This window comes from Aethalodelphis obliquidens, unplaced genomic scaffold, assembly GCF_003676395.1.
Source record: "Aethalodelphis obliquidens isolate GAN/ISIS:26980383/991018 unplaced genomic scaffold, ASM367639v1 scaffold3, whole genome shotgun sequence".
Taxonomy (NCBI): domain Eukaryota; kingdom Metazoa; phylum Chordata; class Mammalia; order Artiodactyla; family Delphinidae; genus Aethalodelphis; species Aethalodelphis obliquidens.
The window spans coordinates 15555932-15574894 of record NW_020837947.1 but is presented as its reverse complement, the minus strand read 5'-3'; the positions used below and the strand labels follow the sequence as shown (position 1 = coordinate 15574894).

General features: G+C 42.0%; 1 protein-coding gene and 1 long non-coding RNA gene across 7 annotated transcripts in view; both read right to left on the bottom strand.

Moving 5' to 3' along the window:
- Positions 1–18963, bottom strand: part of LRP11 (LDL receptor related protein 11) — a 65485-nt gene that overhangs the window by 45382 nt on the left and 1140 nt on the right. For all 6 annotated transcript variants that reach the window (XM_027083623.1, XM_027083617.1, XM_027083588.1 and 3 more), the window contains exon 2: positions 13331–13488. In XM_027083623.1, coding sequence (XP_026939424.1) covers positions 13331–13488 — 158 coding nt within the window. The remainder of the gene's footprint in view (positions 1–13330; positions 13489–18963) is intronic.
- Positions 1135–13323, bottom strand: LOC113607907 (uncharacterized). The gene is made up of 2 exons (XR_003428138.1): positions 12739–13323; positions 1135–2327 (listed from the first exon to the last, which is right to left on the bottom strand). It is a non-coding gene; the product is annotated as an uncharacterized LOC113607907 (long non-coding RNA).

Genomic DNA, 18963 nt, shown 5'->3' with positions numbered 1-18963 from the left:
CTGTCTTCTGTCCCAGCTTGTCTGCCAGAACGTAGACCTAAGACTGCCGAAGGCCAGCAGCCTTGGGGTGTGCTGACCTGGGTGTATGAGAGGAGAGGGTAGATAGTAGGACTGAGTCAGAGTAGGGATTTAAGGTGGGTGCGACAGGGGGATGCTGAGTGTGGCCACAGGAGTGAGGCTGAGATGAAGTTAATGGAGATTTTAAGAGACCGGGCAAGCCTTGAGGCTGGAGGCTGTGGGGGCCATCCATGCAAGACATCCTCACCCAGGCCCCGGTCATATCTCTGGGAAGGCTCCTGGGTGTCAACACTCAGCATGCCTGTGTCAAACTAAACCTCTGCGGGCCGTGCCTTCCCTGGGAAGCCTCTTTCCAACGCTGGGTCTGGAAGGACACAGCATCCCTCGTCTAAGGGGCCAGTCCCGCCACCTGGGCTGTGGATGTCTCCCTCTAGCCTTCCTAGGCACCTCTTCTCTGATGCAGGAAACACCGTATCCAGATCCAGACCATGGTAAGCACCTTCAACATCTTGGGTGCACTCAAATTTAGGTCTTTTCAAATTAAATATCCCCTCCCTGGTGCCTTTTTTTTTTGAAAAATCTGCTTATAGGGGAAGGATAGCTCTGTCAGACTTTGCGGCTCGGCTATCCATGGGTGTAATGACGATCAACTGTCTCTGTGGGAAAGCTCTGAGAGCTGCTGGATTTGGACACCAACAGAAAAGGGAGATGCTGACAGCTGCTGACAGAGAATGGATCTTGCCCGAAGGGCCTCCGAAGAGGGCTTTGCGTTCGGCACCAGTCCACATCTGCAGGCCCTGCCTCTATGAGCAGAAACTAAGTACAGTAACTTAATACCAAGGTCTTTGAGGCTTATTTTGATAACTGAGAAAGTCAATAAGGTCCTATTAATCTCCTGTGAAATTTCTTCTACAAAAGGCTCCCCTCCCCTTCTTCTGCAGTAATTTGTTTAAAGCTTTTGCTGTTTCACCTTAAGTCTCCCAGAGCCAGTGAGAAACGGAAGTAAACACTTTGATTTTTGGATTTCATCATTTCAAGATTTTTTTCCCTCTGTGTTTTTATTTCCTGGATGCAGAAAACTTTCAGGTTTTGAAGCCATAAGAGATAAAACATTAATCTGATTTGATTTTTTAATCCCTTTCATAACACAGCTTGGCATGTCTTTTTTTTTTTTAAATTGAGGTATAGTTGATTTACAATTTCAGGTTAAGTTTCAGGTGTACAACACAGTGACTCAAACAATTTTTAAAGGTTATATTCCATTTATAGTTATTATAAAATGTTGGGTATATTCCCTGTGCTGTACCATATATCCTTGTAGCTTACTTATTTCAAACATAGTAATTTGTACTTTTAATTCCCTGGCCCTTTTCAGTTTAGTTATTTGGCTAACAAATGCTATCTTTCCTCAAAATCAGATATTAGAATATATAGAACTGTAAGACGGACGTTTTCCCTTCAAGCACCAGGTCATCTTTTTGGACATCTCCTCACATTTATATGGCACTGGAAAGGATTTAAAGTATTTTACAAACATCTCCCAAGTGTCAGGATAAAAAATACACACACACACACACACACACACACACACACATAAATGTATATGCAACATACCCAATTTGTAACTTGGAGAGAGATATTACCTTTAATAAAACAAAGAGCTTCTAATCTCTGCCCAAGATCTCCTGTTCAGCAGTAACAGAGCCTTTGATGGCTGGCCTCTGGCTAAATCAATGTATAATTCACTGCTATTCTGGCTCAACTGCACCTCCCTAAAATAGTAATTTAGTGGTGAGGAATACACATTTGGGTTTATTTATATACCACACACACACACATACATACATGATTATTATATATACTGAGTTACAAAATGAGTACTACCTGTCTATTCCCCTACCCCCATAATTGCTTCTAAAGTATATAAGGCATTGGGCATATGTCAGTTACAAAGTAGTGACAAGATAACGTGGTACAAAATATTTCAGTAAGAAACTCCATTGAACCAATGAACCCAAACGCATTCTAGCCTTCTGCCTTGTGTCAACTAATCCAACTTGCAAAACCGGATGAGAGCTCTATAGCGGTTTGAAGGCCTTTACGATCCTTGTTATAATCCAACGCCATTTCCCTGCACACATACAGAGAGTGAAGGAGACACACAGGGCAGCTGTCCTGATCAGGAGAGGCCAGAACATAAACTGGCACCACAGCTGTCGAGATACTTCAGGTGAACATGCTTAGGTTCTGTTCTTCAGTTACATGTTCCTTTTTCTATTTACTTTTCATCATGAATATGACCCAAAGTTCTGTAAAAAAGAAGCAAAATGAATTCAACTGTTTGTACTTTCCTAGTTATATATGCTCAAATGAATGGAGTTAGATCATAGTCACAAAAAACTCTGATGTACCCATCTTTCCCAATTGTGCAGGAAGGTGATTTTAAGAGCGTTTCCTCAGGAGTTGGGGATTTCTCTTATCCTCACCAGAGGAGGATCATTCTCAAAAGAACAGAACCAAAAAGGCAGTAATTAAGACAGAATTACATTGCTTATCTTGAGGTTTCAGGAATCAAAGGGAGAAATATTTTTGGACTGGGGCTTTTCTCCTACTTTTCAAATTCTCTCAAAATGTGTGATGTAAATAGCGCTCCACTTATAAAACCAGCCATGGTTAGAAGCCTCTAGAAGTACAGAGAGGAAAAGGGAACCTATTCTTCCTGTTACAACCCAACCATGTTTTACTTCTGTGTTATTCTTTTTTTTTCTTATTATGCATTTCTTTTTTAAATAAATTTATTTTTTTATTATTTTTGGCTGAGTTGAGTCTTCGTTGCTGCGTACGGGCTTTCTCTAGTTGCAGCGAGCGGGGGCTATTCTTTGTTGCGGTGCATGGGCTTCTCATTGTGGTGGCTTCTCTTGTTGCGGAGCATGGGGTCTAGGCACGCGGGCTTCAGTAGTTGTGGCTCACGGTCTTCAGTAGTTGTGGCACACGGGCTTCGTTGCTCCGCGGCATGTGGGATCTTCCCGGACCAGGGCTTGAACCCGTGTCCCCTGCACTGGCAGGTGGATTCTTAACCACTGCACCACCAGGGAAGCCCTATTCCTCTTCTTACCTCCAGCAGTCTTCGAACCTAAGTTCTAAGACTAGAAACTTAATGAATATTTGATGAATGAATGAACAAAAGAGTGAACAGAATGGCAAATGACATAAAAGAAGATGACAGAGAGCTAGAACAAGAGCAGAGAAAGAGAGTAACACTAAAGCTCCCATCCTTCCCACCAAGAGCAGGACATTCCCTGAGGGCGTGAGCCAATTTTCTTGTACCTGTGGCCATATGCAGTTTCTACAGACAGAAGATCAGCACTGCTGCCCTCTTGCTTCTTCTCCGACTGCCCTTCCCTTCTTTCCAAACCAAGGAAGTTTGTAAAAGTATGTTATTGCACAGACCACTGGGCAAATGGGCAACTGACCTCCAGGGAAAGCCAAACCTGGTTCTCATTTTAAAAGGATACTGATTTTCATGGTCCTAGGTTACTGTAATCAGAGGATATACATTGAACTTGAAAGCCCTCACACATGTTCAAAATTTTTGCACTACAGAATGTGGATCTTTTCAATCCGAAATTTTCACGTCGATATGAGTCCTACTGTCAAAATATTAAGAGTACAGAGACAGGTACCACAGGGCTCGCACCTGCAAAGTCTTCTCTGATGTCCCTCAGCTAGATTATAATCTCTCCCTCCCCCTGAAGTCCAGGGGCACTTCATCTACATTCTCTTTTGGCCTTGCCACCTTCTATTTGGTATTATCGTTATTTAGGGGCACATCTAATCTCCTCAATGGGAGGCAGCTCCCTGAGGGCAAATACCCTACAAATTCTTCATAGGGCCTTACTCCCTTGCTCCTTGCCAGTAGAAGGCTCTCATAATTTTTGTTTGTTTGTTTATATACAAGTGAGTAAATTCATTCTTACTGTAGTTCAGTTAAACTATTGGTCAAAGAGACCCCACAAATAGTTTACATCCCAAGATGTTTAGAATTAGCTATAATAGTTACCTCTCCACGAGTGCTCATTCTGTGCTGTGCAATGTGCTAAGCAGTTTATTTGCATTTTCCCATTTTAACCCCCAGTGGAACACTCTCAGGTAGTATTATTTTCTTCACAATTGAGGAAGCTGAGGCTTAAAGAATGAAGTAATTTTCCCAAGTTCACCCCACAAGGGAATTAGCAAAACTGAGTCTGAACCCAGGCCATATGATTCCAAATTCCATGCTTGTAGCCACTGTAGAATTCTACCTCCAAGTTAGCAGAGCTCTAGGCCTTTCAGGTCCTTATTCCAAGAATCATTTCCTAGAAAGCACTGAGTCACAGCTTATACACAAACCAGCTAGCTGTTGTGGTCTGAAAAAGCAAGATACTTCCTCATACACGCAAAGTCCTTTAAAACCTCTAAAAGTGCTTCTCCCGCCCACATCCCCACCCTACAACCCACCGCCAAATAGAAGTGCCAGGACCTTTGAAGGGACAGTAACAGGAAGTCAGGTTTAAACCCAAGGGGACCTGAAAGCCCAGACTGACTGCAGATTCCTGTGACGCTGGAAGCCTATTGTGCTATAAATTTATTGTCTGGGAAGCTGAGTGTTTCTGAACAGGAAAAAGACTTCAAAGCTTCTGTTGCTATTGGAATAGAGCTTTCACAAATTCTCAATTTACCCAGATTTATTTTTCATGAGGTACGTGCTTTTTTTCCCAGGGAGATTATTTTTCATTATTTCCTTATAAGTAGTTTTCTTAAAGAAAAAAATGCAGTTAAACATTCAAGGCCCTGAGCTATTGTGTGAAAGGAATTCATGCTTAAAGGGCAGTCTACATCAAGGCTCACGGTTAATTCTGAAACACAACTGGTATGAATTATTCATCTATTATGCTCTCAAGTGTCTTCCTGCTTAATTGGTGCAGTAAGTCCTAGGATTTGCTGTGTTTTTTTCCCTGACAAATAACACCCTTCATTCTTTTTTCTTTACACTTTTTTTAAAAAATTATTTTTATTTATTTATTTGGCTGCGTTGGGTCTTCGTTGTGGTGCGCGGGCTTCTCATTGTGGTGGCTTCTCTTGTTGAGGAGCACGTGCTCTAGGCGCGCGGGCTTCAGTAGTTGTGGCACGTGGGCTCAGTAGTTGTGGCTCGCAGGCTCTAGAGCGCAGGCTCAGTAGTTGTGGTGCACGGGCTTACCTGCTCCGCAGCATGTGGGATCTTACCAGACCACAGCTTTAACCCATGTCCCCTGCACTGGTAGGCGGATTCTTAACCACTGCACCACCAGGGAAGTCCACACCCTTAATTCTTGAAGCAAGACACAAAGAAATACTTAAGGCCACAACGGAATATTCATTCGTATGCAACAACTTTTTTTTTTCCCCCAAAATAAATTTATTTATTTTTGGCTGCACTGGGTCTTCGTTGCGGCGTGCGGGCTTATCATTGCGGTGGCTTCTCTTGTTTCGGAGCATGGCCTCTAGGCGTGCTGGCTTCAGTAGTTGTGGCGCACGGGCTTAGTTGCTCCGTGGCATGTGGGATCTTCCCGGACCAGGGCTCGAACCCACATCCCCCGCATTGGCAGGCAGATTCTTAACCACTGCGCCACCAAGGAAGCCCCATATGCACCAACTTATCCCCAGATATTATTCAGGAAATTTGCAGCCTTGATAATCTTCTGTGTCTCAAAAATGTTCTGTGGGCTGCCATAACTTTTTGTCCTTTATTCAAAGCTTCAGGTGAATAAAATAACTGATGGGCAGTGACGCAGGTGAAAGTTTGCAGAGGTTCCGATCCGTTTTGGTGCCCTGGGGTGTGGTGCTGTTTTGCTTCTCCTTCTGCTCTCACCTCCAGCAAACAACTAGACCCTCTGGTTTTTCAGTGTCAAAAAAATACATTTTTTTAAAAAGTCCTTTTTTGACTCAGACCAGACTCTGAAGGGTTTCCTCTGTAGGCACTGGAGGAGTGAGGTTTTGTTCCCTATTAAAGGCCTTCTGGGCACTGGTGAGCACATGGAATAAGTATTTGGAGTTTGGGGTTCCTTGGGAGAATCTTTAAGAGAACATTACCCAGGCACCAACACAGCCCGCCTGGGTGTAAGACAAGGCTACCAGGGACGGCATGGACACCATCAAAGGAAAGATGATCTCAGAATAAATTGAATGATAACGTACTTTTTTTACTGTTTACTATGTGCTGCTCACTGTTCCAGGGGTCTTATTTGCATTACCTCCTTTTATCCCAGTAATAACACCTTGAGAGGAGGGCTTTGGTTATTCCCATCTTGCACAGAGGAAGTGGTGAAGCGAGGATTCAAAAACCAAAGCAGGGCTTCCCTGGTGGCGTAGTGGTTCAGAATCTGCCTGCCAATGCAGGGGACACGGGTTCAAGCCCTGGTCCGGGAAGATCCCACATGCCGCGGAGCAACTAAGCCCATGCACCACAACTACTGAGCCTGCGAGCCACAACTACTGAAGCCCACGTGCCACAACTACTGAAGCCCGCGTGCCTAGAGCCTGTAGTCCACAACAAGAGAAGCCACCACAGTGAGAAGCCCACGCACTGCAATGAAGAGTAGCTTCCACTAGCCACAACCAGGGAAAAGCCTGTGCGCAGCAACGAAGACCCAATGCAGCCAGAAACAATAACTAAATTAAATAAAATAATAAAATAAATAAATTTAAAAAAAACAAAGCAAAGTAGAAGCTGTGCTAGAAGTATTACCTATTTGATCTCTTTCATTCACTGTTAAACTGACTCACTGAGGGAGGAAGGAAATAGTTGAAATGTGATACGAAGCTTTCTCAGTTACTTACTTATCATTTTTCTTTCTTTTTAAAATTTACAGTCTACACCCTCTCTCCTCCACCCCACCCCATGGCCTCGAATATCTAGGATAAATTTTATTGAAGGGATTTACATTTTGTTTTCATGAAGACTAGATACTGTCCAATAGCCAAGAAAAAATAAAAGGTGATATGTGTCTAGGATCTCCCTTGATGAGATGCAAAGTAATTGTTAGACAACACTTAGCAGCTCTTCCTAACATCAATATGAGGCCAGAGTGCAGAAAGATGTTGTCCTGCCCACCTTGCTAGAAAGGATGATAAAAACTTGAGGCTTAAAAGGGCACTTTTTGAAAGGTTAGCAAAATAGTCAATCACTTTTAAAAAAGGAACCAATCAACTTAGCAAGTACTATTAGAAACCTAGTAAGTACAAAGTATAGTTCTAGACTTTAGGAGAGAAAGGGAAAAAATATCAAGAAAGGAAGAAAGAAAGAAGAGAGGGAGGAGGAAGGAAAGAAGGAAGAGAGGAACGAGAGGAGGGAAAGAGGCGGGGGGAGAAATCCTGACAGCATCCCAGACAATTGAAATCCCTTTTCCACCCATCACTCAGTCCCCCACTGAAAAGAATTCTAAAGAAATCCTTCATAATCCTTATAAATTCTGCTGTGATATTATAGATTTTACATATATCTTTGACCTGTTATCAACAATCATAGGTGAAAAACAGGAGACAGATGCAGTTAGCCTTTAATCTTCAAAGATCACCGTAGGTTCTCTGGTACTTTGTGTATTGGTTAAACAACCAGGCTGCCTTGAAAATTCTGCTTACTAAATTTTTATAAAGTCTTTCAATACGTTTTTTAATCATCTCCTTAACGTATATGATTCTTTCATTTTGTGAGCATTTTCAGTATTGACCCAAATTATATCCAGGGAAACTGACTGAGGAGGAGTAAATGACAAAACATCTCCTACGTGAGACAGAAGGCAGTTTGAAATTCAACATTTATTTTGCGTTCTCTTTCCCTATGACGAAAAGCCAGTATTCTTCTTTCTATTTATATTCCGTGCCCAGAAAACCTTTTCTCTAAGGCTCAGTTTTAAAATACTACGTTAATGTGTTGAGGGTGGTCTAAAAAGGAGACTAATTGGGAGATGAAATATAGACCATCCAGTCTCATGGAACTTGGGTTTTATCAAGAAGGACCCATGTTTCTGTTTGCTCAGGACAGTCTCAGTTTATCTCTGTGGTCCTGGTGTAATTATTAATACCACCTCCTTTCATTCCCAAACATGTTTCAGTGTGGATGATAATACACCTATCTGTTTTTAAAAATTAAGTGTGTACAGCAGGCACACCGATGTGCAACTGGTTTTCAGTTAATAATGAAGTTACTGGTGTAAACAATACCCATCCTTTAGTAAGCTTCCATTACACATGGTATTCTAAGACAGTTTAATTTTCCACATCTGGTGAATGGAAATCAATCTACAGATTTATGAATTTCAAATCTCCCTGAACGTCCTCATACTCTGTTATCATGTTCCTAAATATCATATTTTACATTCTGACTTCAGATTTACATGTATTATCAAACTCAGTGACATCTAATGGACTACCTGAAAAATGTGTCTTCTTACATTTAAGAGTGTATTATAGATTAATAATACCCAGTTAAATAGATGAAGAATATCCTGTTAGAGGGCAGAAAATATATGACTTTAAAATCAGAACCTCTTGGGAATTCCCTGGTGGTCCAGTAGTTAGGACTCGGCGCTTTCGCTGCAGAGGCCCGGGTTCAATCTCTGGTTGGGGAGCTAAGATAGAGCAAGCTGCTGGGTGTGGCCAAAAAAAAAAATCAGAACCTCTTGGTTCTGACCAATCATCTCTCTTATTCATTTTCTTCATAAATGAGGAAACCAAGTCAGAACATGAGCTTTCCCATATGTTTAGTCGATTTAAAGTGCTTGGTACTGGGACTTCCCTGGCGGTCCAGTGGTTAAGGCTCTGCGCTGCCAATGCAGGGGGTGCAGGTTAGATCCCTGCTCTGGGAACTAAGATCCCACATGCCACGTGGCCAAAAAAATTAAAAAAAAACAAGTGCTTAGTACAGTACTGGACACACACTAGATGCTAAAAAAGGTTAGCAATTAATTTGATCATAATTAAGCTGGCAGCATAATTCCTTTTAGGGTGAGAACCTCATTGATTTTTGTTTTCTGAATATCTGAATGGGTCACTTGGATGTGAAAGGACAGTCCTACAACCTGGTCTTAAAGTATCCCAAAACAAAGGGAGGGCTGACTGTTCTACCACCAAAGATGAGAGAAGGAGGTGAGGACCCTGCAGACAGTGGAGAAAAGGGAAGAGGAGGAGAGGGGACGGCTCAAGAAGGGGTTGGGATAGGCACTCAGCGGAAAGCCTGACCAATGAGAGTTGAGTTAACTTTGGGGGCATTCATGAATGTACACCATTATAAGACAGTTGCAGTTTGATAGCAAATGACTCCTCTATTGCAGACTTTGTCACTTAAATGTTGGCTTTATAGCTTTAGGTCTATCTGCCATCGCCGTTATACACTTGGCTGGGGAATTAGTCTACACTTTCCTCTAATTTTTTTTTTTTTTTCCCTCGGCCCCGCCGGTCGGCATGCGGGATCTTAGTTCCTCCGACCAAGGATCGAACTCGTGTCCCCTGAAGAGGAAGTGCGGAGTCTTAACCACTGGACCACCAGGGAAGTCCCACACATTTTCCTCTTGATGGCATCACAGTCAGCCCTAAAAGTCTATAAGAAATGCCTAATCTTGTTACTTCTTTATAAATATCTTCAATAAATTAAATACTGAATCATCGGCATTATTTCTATTCAGCATTTATATATATAATTCATTGTTTACAGAGTAGAGCCTTTAGTAGCAACTATGAAAAGCTAGATGATAATAGAGACAGATTTGAAGCTGCTTGAACAAATATATCCCACGAGTGCCAATTAATTAATTGTCGGCGTCCATCTCAAGGGAACTCTCATTGCAGGCTGATCCATGGCTTGCCCGGGCACCTTTCCTGATCAATCTTAGTTCTCAGAGATTTCAGTAAAGATACATTAATTTTGCAGCTGACACATGCACAGAAGAATAATAAATATGATGGATGACCCTCAAAGTTCAAAATTATTTCTGTTGTAGCTGAAAACCCAATCACTGAGATATAAAAAGGGTAACCATAAAGTCTTGCACTCAGGTTCAGTAAATCAATTATACAAACACAGGATGGGGGAGGCCATCAGGACAGCAGTTCATGTAGAAAGATGAAGCAGGTTTTAGGTGATCCTGCTAATGGAAAACTCAACATGAACCTATGGTGTGAAGCAGCTACTAAGGTAGTTTATGTAAATGAATCTTCATTAATAGAAGTGAGACAATGTCTGGATCACAGGATGTAATATCTGTGTCAGGAAGAACCACAGTTTATGTATGGGTTTCAATTAGGGGTGTCCGATTTTAAGGAGGGCACGGATGAATCTGAGATAATCCAAAAAAGGCTGGATGGTGGACAGTCTAAAACTCAATTCATATGAGGAACATCTGAAAGAATTGAGAGTGTTTAGTTCTGAGAAGACCATCCCAAGTGGTGACACTCATTTAAAAAAAAAAAAAACTTTAACGGCTGATACACAGAAAAAAAGATGTGTTCAGCGCTTTTCCAAAAAGAAGATTCAACACCAGTGCATAGAAGTAACAGCCCACTGGCCCAACAATTAGAGCTGATTGAAGATGTCATGCGACGTGATGTGAAACAATGAGCTTTCATCTCTGGAAATACCAGGCAGAGACTGGATGACCACTGGAAGGGATGTGAAGGCAGGTGCTCTTGTATGGATAGGAGGCTGGGTAAGATGCTGGTCGAGGGTCTGGTCCAGTTCTAAGACTGCCTAATCATTGGGTAAGGCAGTGTGTTTAAATTAGTCTTGAGGGACTAGCTGACTATTGTTCTTGTCTTTGTCCCAAGAAAACAGAAGTCAGTGCTTCCGCACAGAGGGAAGAGCCTGTGAAGACACAGGCAGGAGAAGACAGACAACTACAAGCCAAGGAGGGAGGCCTTAGAAGAAACCAACCCTGCAGCCACCTTGATCTTGGACTTCTAGCCTCCTGAACTGTGAGAAATTTCTGTTGTTTAAGCCACCCAGTCTGTGGTGCTTTGTTATGGCAGCCCTGGCAAACCAACACAGATTTTCCCCACCTCCTCTGACTGCAGTGATTTGGATGAAGTTTATCTGCCTAAGCCAGGAAATACTACAAAGGGTCCTGGCAGGGTTAATAAAAAGCCACTGTCCTCACGACTCAAGACCCCCTGTGTTGATACAGCGATTCCACTTCCGGGTATTTATCCAAAGGAAACAAAAACACTAATTCGAAAAGATATATGCACTCCCATGTTCAGTGCAGCCTTATTTACAATAGCCAAGATATGGCAACAACCTAAATGTCTATCAACGGATAAATGGATAAAGAAGATACGGTGTGTAAAGAAAGAGAAGGAAATCTTGTCATTTGCAACAGCATGGATGGACCATGAGAGCATCAGGCTAAGTGAGATAAGCCAGACGGAGAAAGACAAATACTGTATGACCTTATGCTTATTATGGAATCTAAGAAAACAAAAATACCCCAAAAAACAAGCTCACAGGTACAGAGAACAGATTGGTGGTTGTCAGAGGCATGGGGTAAGGGACAGGTGAAAGAGGTCAAAAGTTACAAATTTCCAGTTATAAAATAAATAAGTCATGGGATATGATGTACAGCAAGCATGGTGATTACAGTTAATAACACTTTTGTATATTTGAAAGTTGCTAAGACAGTAGATCTTAACAGCTCTCATCACAAGAAAAAAAACTGTAACTATGTGTGGTGACAGATGTTGACTAGACTTACTGTGGTGATCATTTCATCAGATATACATATATCAAGTCACTGTGCTATACACCTGAAACTCATATAATGTTACATGTCAATTGTATCTTAATTGTGTACAGGCAGCCACTGGGTAAGTGGCACATTCCCATCGGCAGCAATTCCAGCCCAGATAAGCCTGATGAAAATCAGTGAGGAGAGCTTGAATAGGAGCCCTTGACTCCAAACCCCACCTCACTTAATTAACTCAACTATCTCAGGCAGGCCTAACGCGAGGTAAGATGGTTGCTTTCTGGATCATGTGAAGAATAAGTTCATTCTACTGTTATTTTCCTCTTTATGCTCCTTTGTAGTTTTCAAATTTTCTACTTGGATTTGAACTGAAAAAAGACATAAAAAATCTTTTTAAAGTAATCTGAGTCAATAAAACAAAGCAGGAGTCTTTTTCCTTGAAGCATTTTTGTGTTCTGGAGAAGTCAACAAAAAAGCAGCAAGAACTGTATTCCTACCCCCTCTTCTTTCCCCCTTCATGCCCTCCCCAAAAATAATCCAGACACCTATACATTTAATTTGTGGGGTGTCTGTGATTAAATGATTTGTGCAAAAATCCTGAAGAAGCTAAGAGCTCACCATCCCTTGTTCTCAATCTCCTGAGTCATGACCATTCCTTGATTTGATTCATGCCAAAAAACTGCTGTCTTTGGATGGATTAAAACCTACTTTAATCTCTAATCCTAGGGTAGAGAGGAGCAATGAGGGGGTCTTCCATGTAGAAAGTGGGGTTGGGAGACCACGAAAGGAAAGATGAATGTATAGCCAAGTCACTCAGGAACTTTTATGCAGGTGCAAGAAACTTATGTCAAAGTGGCCACAAAATTGTTTAACAGGAGACGAACGTAACTCCATGTTTACTGCTAGAAACCAAAGCTTTGTGTGAAATCTTGAATTTATGGGGAGGGAGGGAGGGTAGAAAAGCATGTACCTGTTCTTCATCCCTTCCCCTCATTACTGAACTGCAGGAGACTGAGCCCCCTTGGGCTTTGGCGACCCCATCTGGGCAGTGTTTATTTGTTGGTTGATTTTGCTGTGCCAGGTACTTCCTTTCCCATTTGCTATCATTTTGTAACACACATGCTGACCCTTTTCCCTTCCCCTTCTTTTCCTTGGGAAAATACAATGAATAAAGACTTATTGGTACCGGAAAAAAAAAAAAAAAAGCAGTAAGAACGAGGGGAAGCTTCAAACCACATGGTCAGGGAATTCCCTGGTGGTCCAGTGGTTAGGAATCCATGCACTCACTGCTGAGAGCCCAGGTTCGATCCCTGGTTGGGGAACTAAGATCCCACAAGCCACGAGGCTCAGCCAAAATATAAATAAATAAATAAAAACAAAACACATGGTCAGGATCACTGTTAACTCAGTAGAAAAGTAAATTCATATAACATTTTTTCAACAATCATTTTTATGCTTTCTCCATTTTGCACTTCTGCCAACTTACAGACATTTGGGGAACCTAAGTAGAAAGACCACTGCACTGAAACATTAGTTTTCATTACAATTACGACATGAATTACCTTCATGTCCACTGACGGGTCACCCTGCAGCAGTGTCCACTCATACTGGACGATGGCGTGGTCGTCTGTGCTCTCACGGCCATCCAGAATCACTCCATCTGTGGGCAGATGCAAAACAACATCTTGCCCGGCCTTGCTAAGTGGAGGCTCGTCCTTTTCTGTGAAAGAAAATAAATAATTCACAAGACATATGTTCCCTATTTTTTTCTAATTTATTGAGAGGTAACTTGTTTGCTAGAATAGATGTAGTCCAGCAAAGAACTGCCAAGAGGATGTATAGTAACTGAAAGTTATTTTCATTGTAATGTAATACATTAAATTTGGAAAGTTAAGGCAAGTTCTTGGATTCACATAAAACTCACATAGAAATTTTCTGGAATCCAATTTTTCATCTAGGAAACCACAAGAGGTTCACAGTTTCTAACTAGTTTTTATAAGAGAAGCCGGCACAGAGTTTGAGATATCCTGAAATAGCGAACGAGTATGTATTTACCTTTTGTTCTTCATGGTACTAAATTTAAGGCTCACGGTGTTCACTAAATATTAATACGTGACTGACAGCTGCTCCAGTGGTGACTGATAGAAGCCATTAGATACAGAAAATATTTCTAAGAGCAGAATTGTGAATATTTTAACAGATTTAAGCATCTTATTAGTAAGCTTACGCAAATGCACATATATTTTAAAGAAACTTAGTAATTTAGCTGGGAAAAAAAACCCTACAGGTTTTTGTAATACATCTTTTTTGGCATCCACTATTTCCTCCCTCCTCCAGCTCCAAAACTTGGTCCGAATTCTGGCCTGGACTTCCTTAGCTTATTCTGAATGATGTTGCTAAGACATTGGTCTCTTTCTGCGCAGCCGAAGTTGCCTGCCAAGTAAACTTCTAAGGGCCAATCTAGACGTCCAGTGCCTGAGGTTTGGGGCTAGCAGCAATCGTATTAGCTTCTTATTAGGCAACAAAGGGTGGTTACTGCAGCTGGAAGGACTCTTCCGGAATGCTAACCTGATTGGGTCATTTCCTTGCTTCAGGGGATGTTCAGAGACCTACCTGACCTACCTGTGCAGCTCTATCTTCTCATCTATCGCTCCTCTCAACGCCCAGCAACAGAGGACATGAGGGGCTTGCAGGTCTTAGAGCTGTGGCTCTTCTGAATGAGAATGCTGCTGTGAGCCTCCAAGAGAGATGACTTTCTTTTTTTCATGAGCTAGTTTACATGGAATAAGCACACTTGCTATTGCCAAAGGGTACATGTGTCCACTGAGAAGGTGAGTCCCATTTTTACAGTCATTTAAAAGAATGAGGACTAGTAACTGAATTAAATCAGCCACATAAGCGACCCCTGCCTTAGAAGACACTTGATCTGCTTTTTTCCACCTGAGCAAAGATCCAGTGCCTGTTGACTTTATTCTGCTCCTCCCAGGTAAGGAGAGAGAGATGACAACTGCATTACTAATAGGCCCTTTTATAGTTTTATAGAGAATTTCCTTTGCTTCTGGAAGGTTCATCACTTTCCACACAATGTTTTACCACTTTATAATTCCGGAACCTTTTTTTTTTTGGCTGCGCTGTGTGGCTTGTAGATCTTAGTTCCCTGACCAGGGATTGAACCCATGGCCTCTGCGGCAAAAGCACAGAGTCTTAACCACTGGAGAGCCAGAGGAGTCCCATAATTCTCGAATCCTATAATTCAGCAGTAATACATTATAATTAGCAGCTATTTGTTTTAAAATTTATGTTAAAATACCTTTTTAAGTAAACAAAAATACACCTATATGATATAAACAGCAGTGATACTAATAATATATTTTTAGGCCCTCAAAGATTTTTTTTAAATGTTGCTTTTAATTTTTCTTTTTTTTTCTTGACCTTCCACTAAGGTTTCACACTCTCTTCTCTTTTCTTAATTTTTTAATCAAAAAAATTTTTTTGGCTGCGCCGCGCAGCATGCAGGATCTTAGTTCCCCGACCAGGGACTGAACGTGCACCCCTGCAGTGGGAGTGCGGAATCCTGACCACTGGACCGCCAGTGAAGTCCTAGGCCCTTAAAGATTTAACCAAGAAAGATTTAAGATGGAAAAATCAGGTAAGCCCTGAAATATCCCACATATTATAAAACTAATCCTGGCCCTCCTGGAAGAAAAAAATAATCGCGTTAGTCATTTATTGATACTTTTCTTTAGGTAAACTTAAAGATATGATTTATGAACACAGTTGAAATCCTCATACCCTCTAAATTGGTCATTGTATTTGAAATAATAGAGCTATATTTCCTCCTCAGTTCAAGTCCAGGCAAAGCTGGCTTAAGCCAGAAACAGGTCTTAAAAATAAACAAATGAGGAGAGGAGGAAAGGAGTGTGCTATCATTCAAAAAATTTGACTTGCCGATGAAGAACAAGATTAAATGTAACTTGGAATTTTTGTTAGAAAAATGGAACAAGCCAATGTTAAGTACTATGGAAACACTGATTTCTTTTGAAGACTAAGCACACTTGGTAAGATCCACAGAGGCGAAGTAAAACTCATACCAATTTTGATGGAGCATATCAAGGCGGCATTTTATACAGAGAAGTATACCGTTAGCTACGCTGATTTACAACACGCTGCTCTGACCAACGCCTTAACGGCAAGGAAGAGGTCTGGCATCTGGGTCTTGTTGCATGGGTACAAATGATACAGGCGAGGCTGAGGATATGGAAGAAGGGCCAGACTAAGGGAAGAGGCTTAGATACTACAGGTTAAAATCCATCTTGAGTTTTCTGTTGGCTTTTGTGGTCTTTTTACTTCCATTGTGTGTTTTTCTTAATTGCAACACGTTAGGAAAAAATGATTCACAACCCCAACATGATTATCATTTCTGGTGTGTACTCTTTGTCTTCTCCATCTGAGCTGCTGATAATAATAATTAATAGTTACCATTTGTTGGGTGATTTCTTTGTACCAGGCACCATGCTTAGTGTTTTGAGCCGTGAAGTCACTGAACTTTCACAAGTCTCTGAGGTAGTGTTGTCATCTGCATCACACTCATGAGGAAACTAGGGTCAGACTGGCCAACTTAGTTGCCTAAGACCACACAAGTGATAAATTTGTCAGTTCAGATGTCAGCCCAGATCTGTCAAACTGAAAGGCTCTGTCCTTTCCACTATACTTTGGGGGCACTGGATGTGTATTCTGGTTACAGTAAATATAAAGTTACATCCTGAATTTAACCTACTAATTTATTTTCTATTTTTGATATTTATTCATATATCCTACCATTGCCTGTGTCACTACATAAACTTCACAGTTGTCATTTTGATTCCCTAACCTCTACTACTGGACATTTTGTTGCCAATTTTTTTCACCATCATAAATAATGCTATAATAAACTTTTTTGCTCATACTTTTTCTTTAGCATGGATCATTTTCCTAAAAAAATGCCACCTTTATAATTCACAAAGCATGTCCAGCCTTGATCGTCATGACAGCCCGGCTGGAAGGCAAGGCAAGCACTCAAGTCCTAAGAGGATGAACAGGGACCCTCATGTAGAAGAGCTGCCTCTCAAACCCAGGTTTCAGGACCTCAAGTCCCCAGCCCTGACCTTGGCATGCAACCGCAGGCAGATTCTGTCATTTCAACACACCTCTCTAAGCATCCTCCACTCCTTCGCACATTCTTCCATCATCCCCTGCAGCCACCTAGTCAGTGCCACCCTCGAAACCCAACCAAGGGCATCTCTGCTTCCAGGCGGCCCGATGCTGCTGGTGAAAAACATTCCAGCTGGCCCAGAACACAGCTCACAACACACAGCTCCACAACTTAGGTGATATGAGACCCTCAGGCAGGTTACTTTCTCTCATCAAGCCTTCCAGTACACTGAGGATTATGGAAGAACCTAGATTTGGGGTGCTGTGAGGACAGAGTGAGTTCACTTGTCTAAGGAGCTTGTTAATAGTGCTTGCCATCTAACAATGAACATCAGCAACAAACAGGGCTGATGGGGTCCACTATAAATGTGTGCTGTCCCATCCCACCTGGCCCTCCACCATTTTCTCACGATCTTATTCACCTCAAATGCACCCCTAACAAGTTCTCTGCAAGAGCTTCTCTAAACCATTTTCATGCTCCTTTGGCCTTAAACTACACATGCTCACAAGATTCAGAAAAATAAAAAACACTCAAGAAGGAAAAACTTCATCTCAGAAGCACAGAGAACTTCAGGAGGTTAAACAATCTGGGCAGGGAAAACACAGGACATTTGGGTAGGGTAACGTTTGCCCTACCTGCAGACAGTTTCTTGGCGCACTGGGCTAAGAAGCACCCTTCCATGTGTCCATACTACTGGAGATCCAAAGAACTGTGAGCAAGGCAGTTCTCTTCCAGAATAAGGACCAAGCCCACTGGTCATCTGTGTGTACCTCTGAACATCTACAAAACTGAATTCCTAGACAAACTGGCCCCAGGGAAGGGAAGGCCAAAGAAACAAAGTAGAAGAAAAAATGATTCAGAAACTTCTACAGTAAACTAAAGTTTCTTTCTCCCATGGGCATATTCTTTCCTTGTTTAATTTCCTTTTGGTTTCCCCGGGCTTATAAGAAAGCTCTCCTTGGCAATGTTGGTCTCTTCCAGATGTGCAGTGAGATAAAGGGAAAGGGATTTTGTTTCTTTGGTGCTGGGATCTTTGAGTCCCTGCTTGGGCAGAGGATGGATGTGCGTGTAACACCCATGGGCGGGCTGAGATGCTGGTGAGGGTCCAGGTGAAAGTACCTCCTGCCTCCACTTCAGGGAGAAAGCTTTGGGGTCCTTCCCAGCGTCTGCCTCAAGGCTGAGCAGTTGCAGGGTGACCTTTGATGTTTATTCCCCTGGAGGTGGGAAGGGAGGTGGGCCACTGTGGACACAGATTTCCAGACCCTTCTCTTTGGACCTAAAGGTCATGAAGACTCCAGAGGCTACGCCCCTCTAATCTTGCTATGGTTTCAGTCTTGTGTTATCATAAAGCACACAGCAACAGAGTGCAGTCAAACACTCGGAGCCGACCACAGGTAGGCCCAATCGAGGTTTTATTCCCTCAGGGACCTTAATCTCCAACTGCTACATTTTTTTTTTCCCCCTGTTTTGGTCTTCTCATCCTGAGCATCCCCAGAAAGTAAAACCATCCAATGAAAAGCATCATTTTTAGCTCCTTTTCAAAAGAGAGGTGCCTTAAACTTTGTTTTCAACAAACCAAGTCCCTTCTTTTACCTCTTTAAAAAAGAGAACCATAGTGCATGGGAATCAGCTGGACCCACTTCAAAATAACCTGACACATTTCTCTTCCTATTTTTATCTGATGAAAGCAACGTTAGCTGGAATCATGAATCCTGAGAGCCAAGCCAGGAAATAAGGGTGCGCTATGAGCAATCCGGCAGCTAATTAGATTTTGCTCTTGTAATTTACCTGACACAAACCATGCCTTCCTCATAAGAACCTCTGAGATTCAAATAGACTTTTTCCCCCTGAACTTTTCTCCTCCATTAAATCGAATTTCTGCGAATCCTTTCAGATAAGCATACCTCCCTAAGCTTAGAAAAATTCCACAAGCAGCCCATCGTGCCCGCTTCTGCTCAATCTACTGGGCTTTCTCAGAAACCATCCCTAGGATGGGAAATCAAA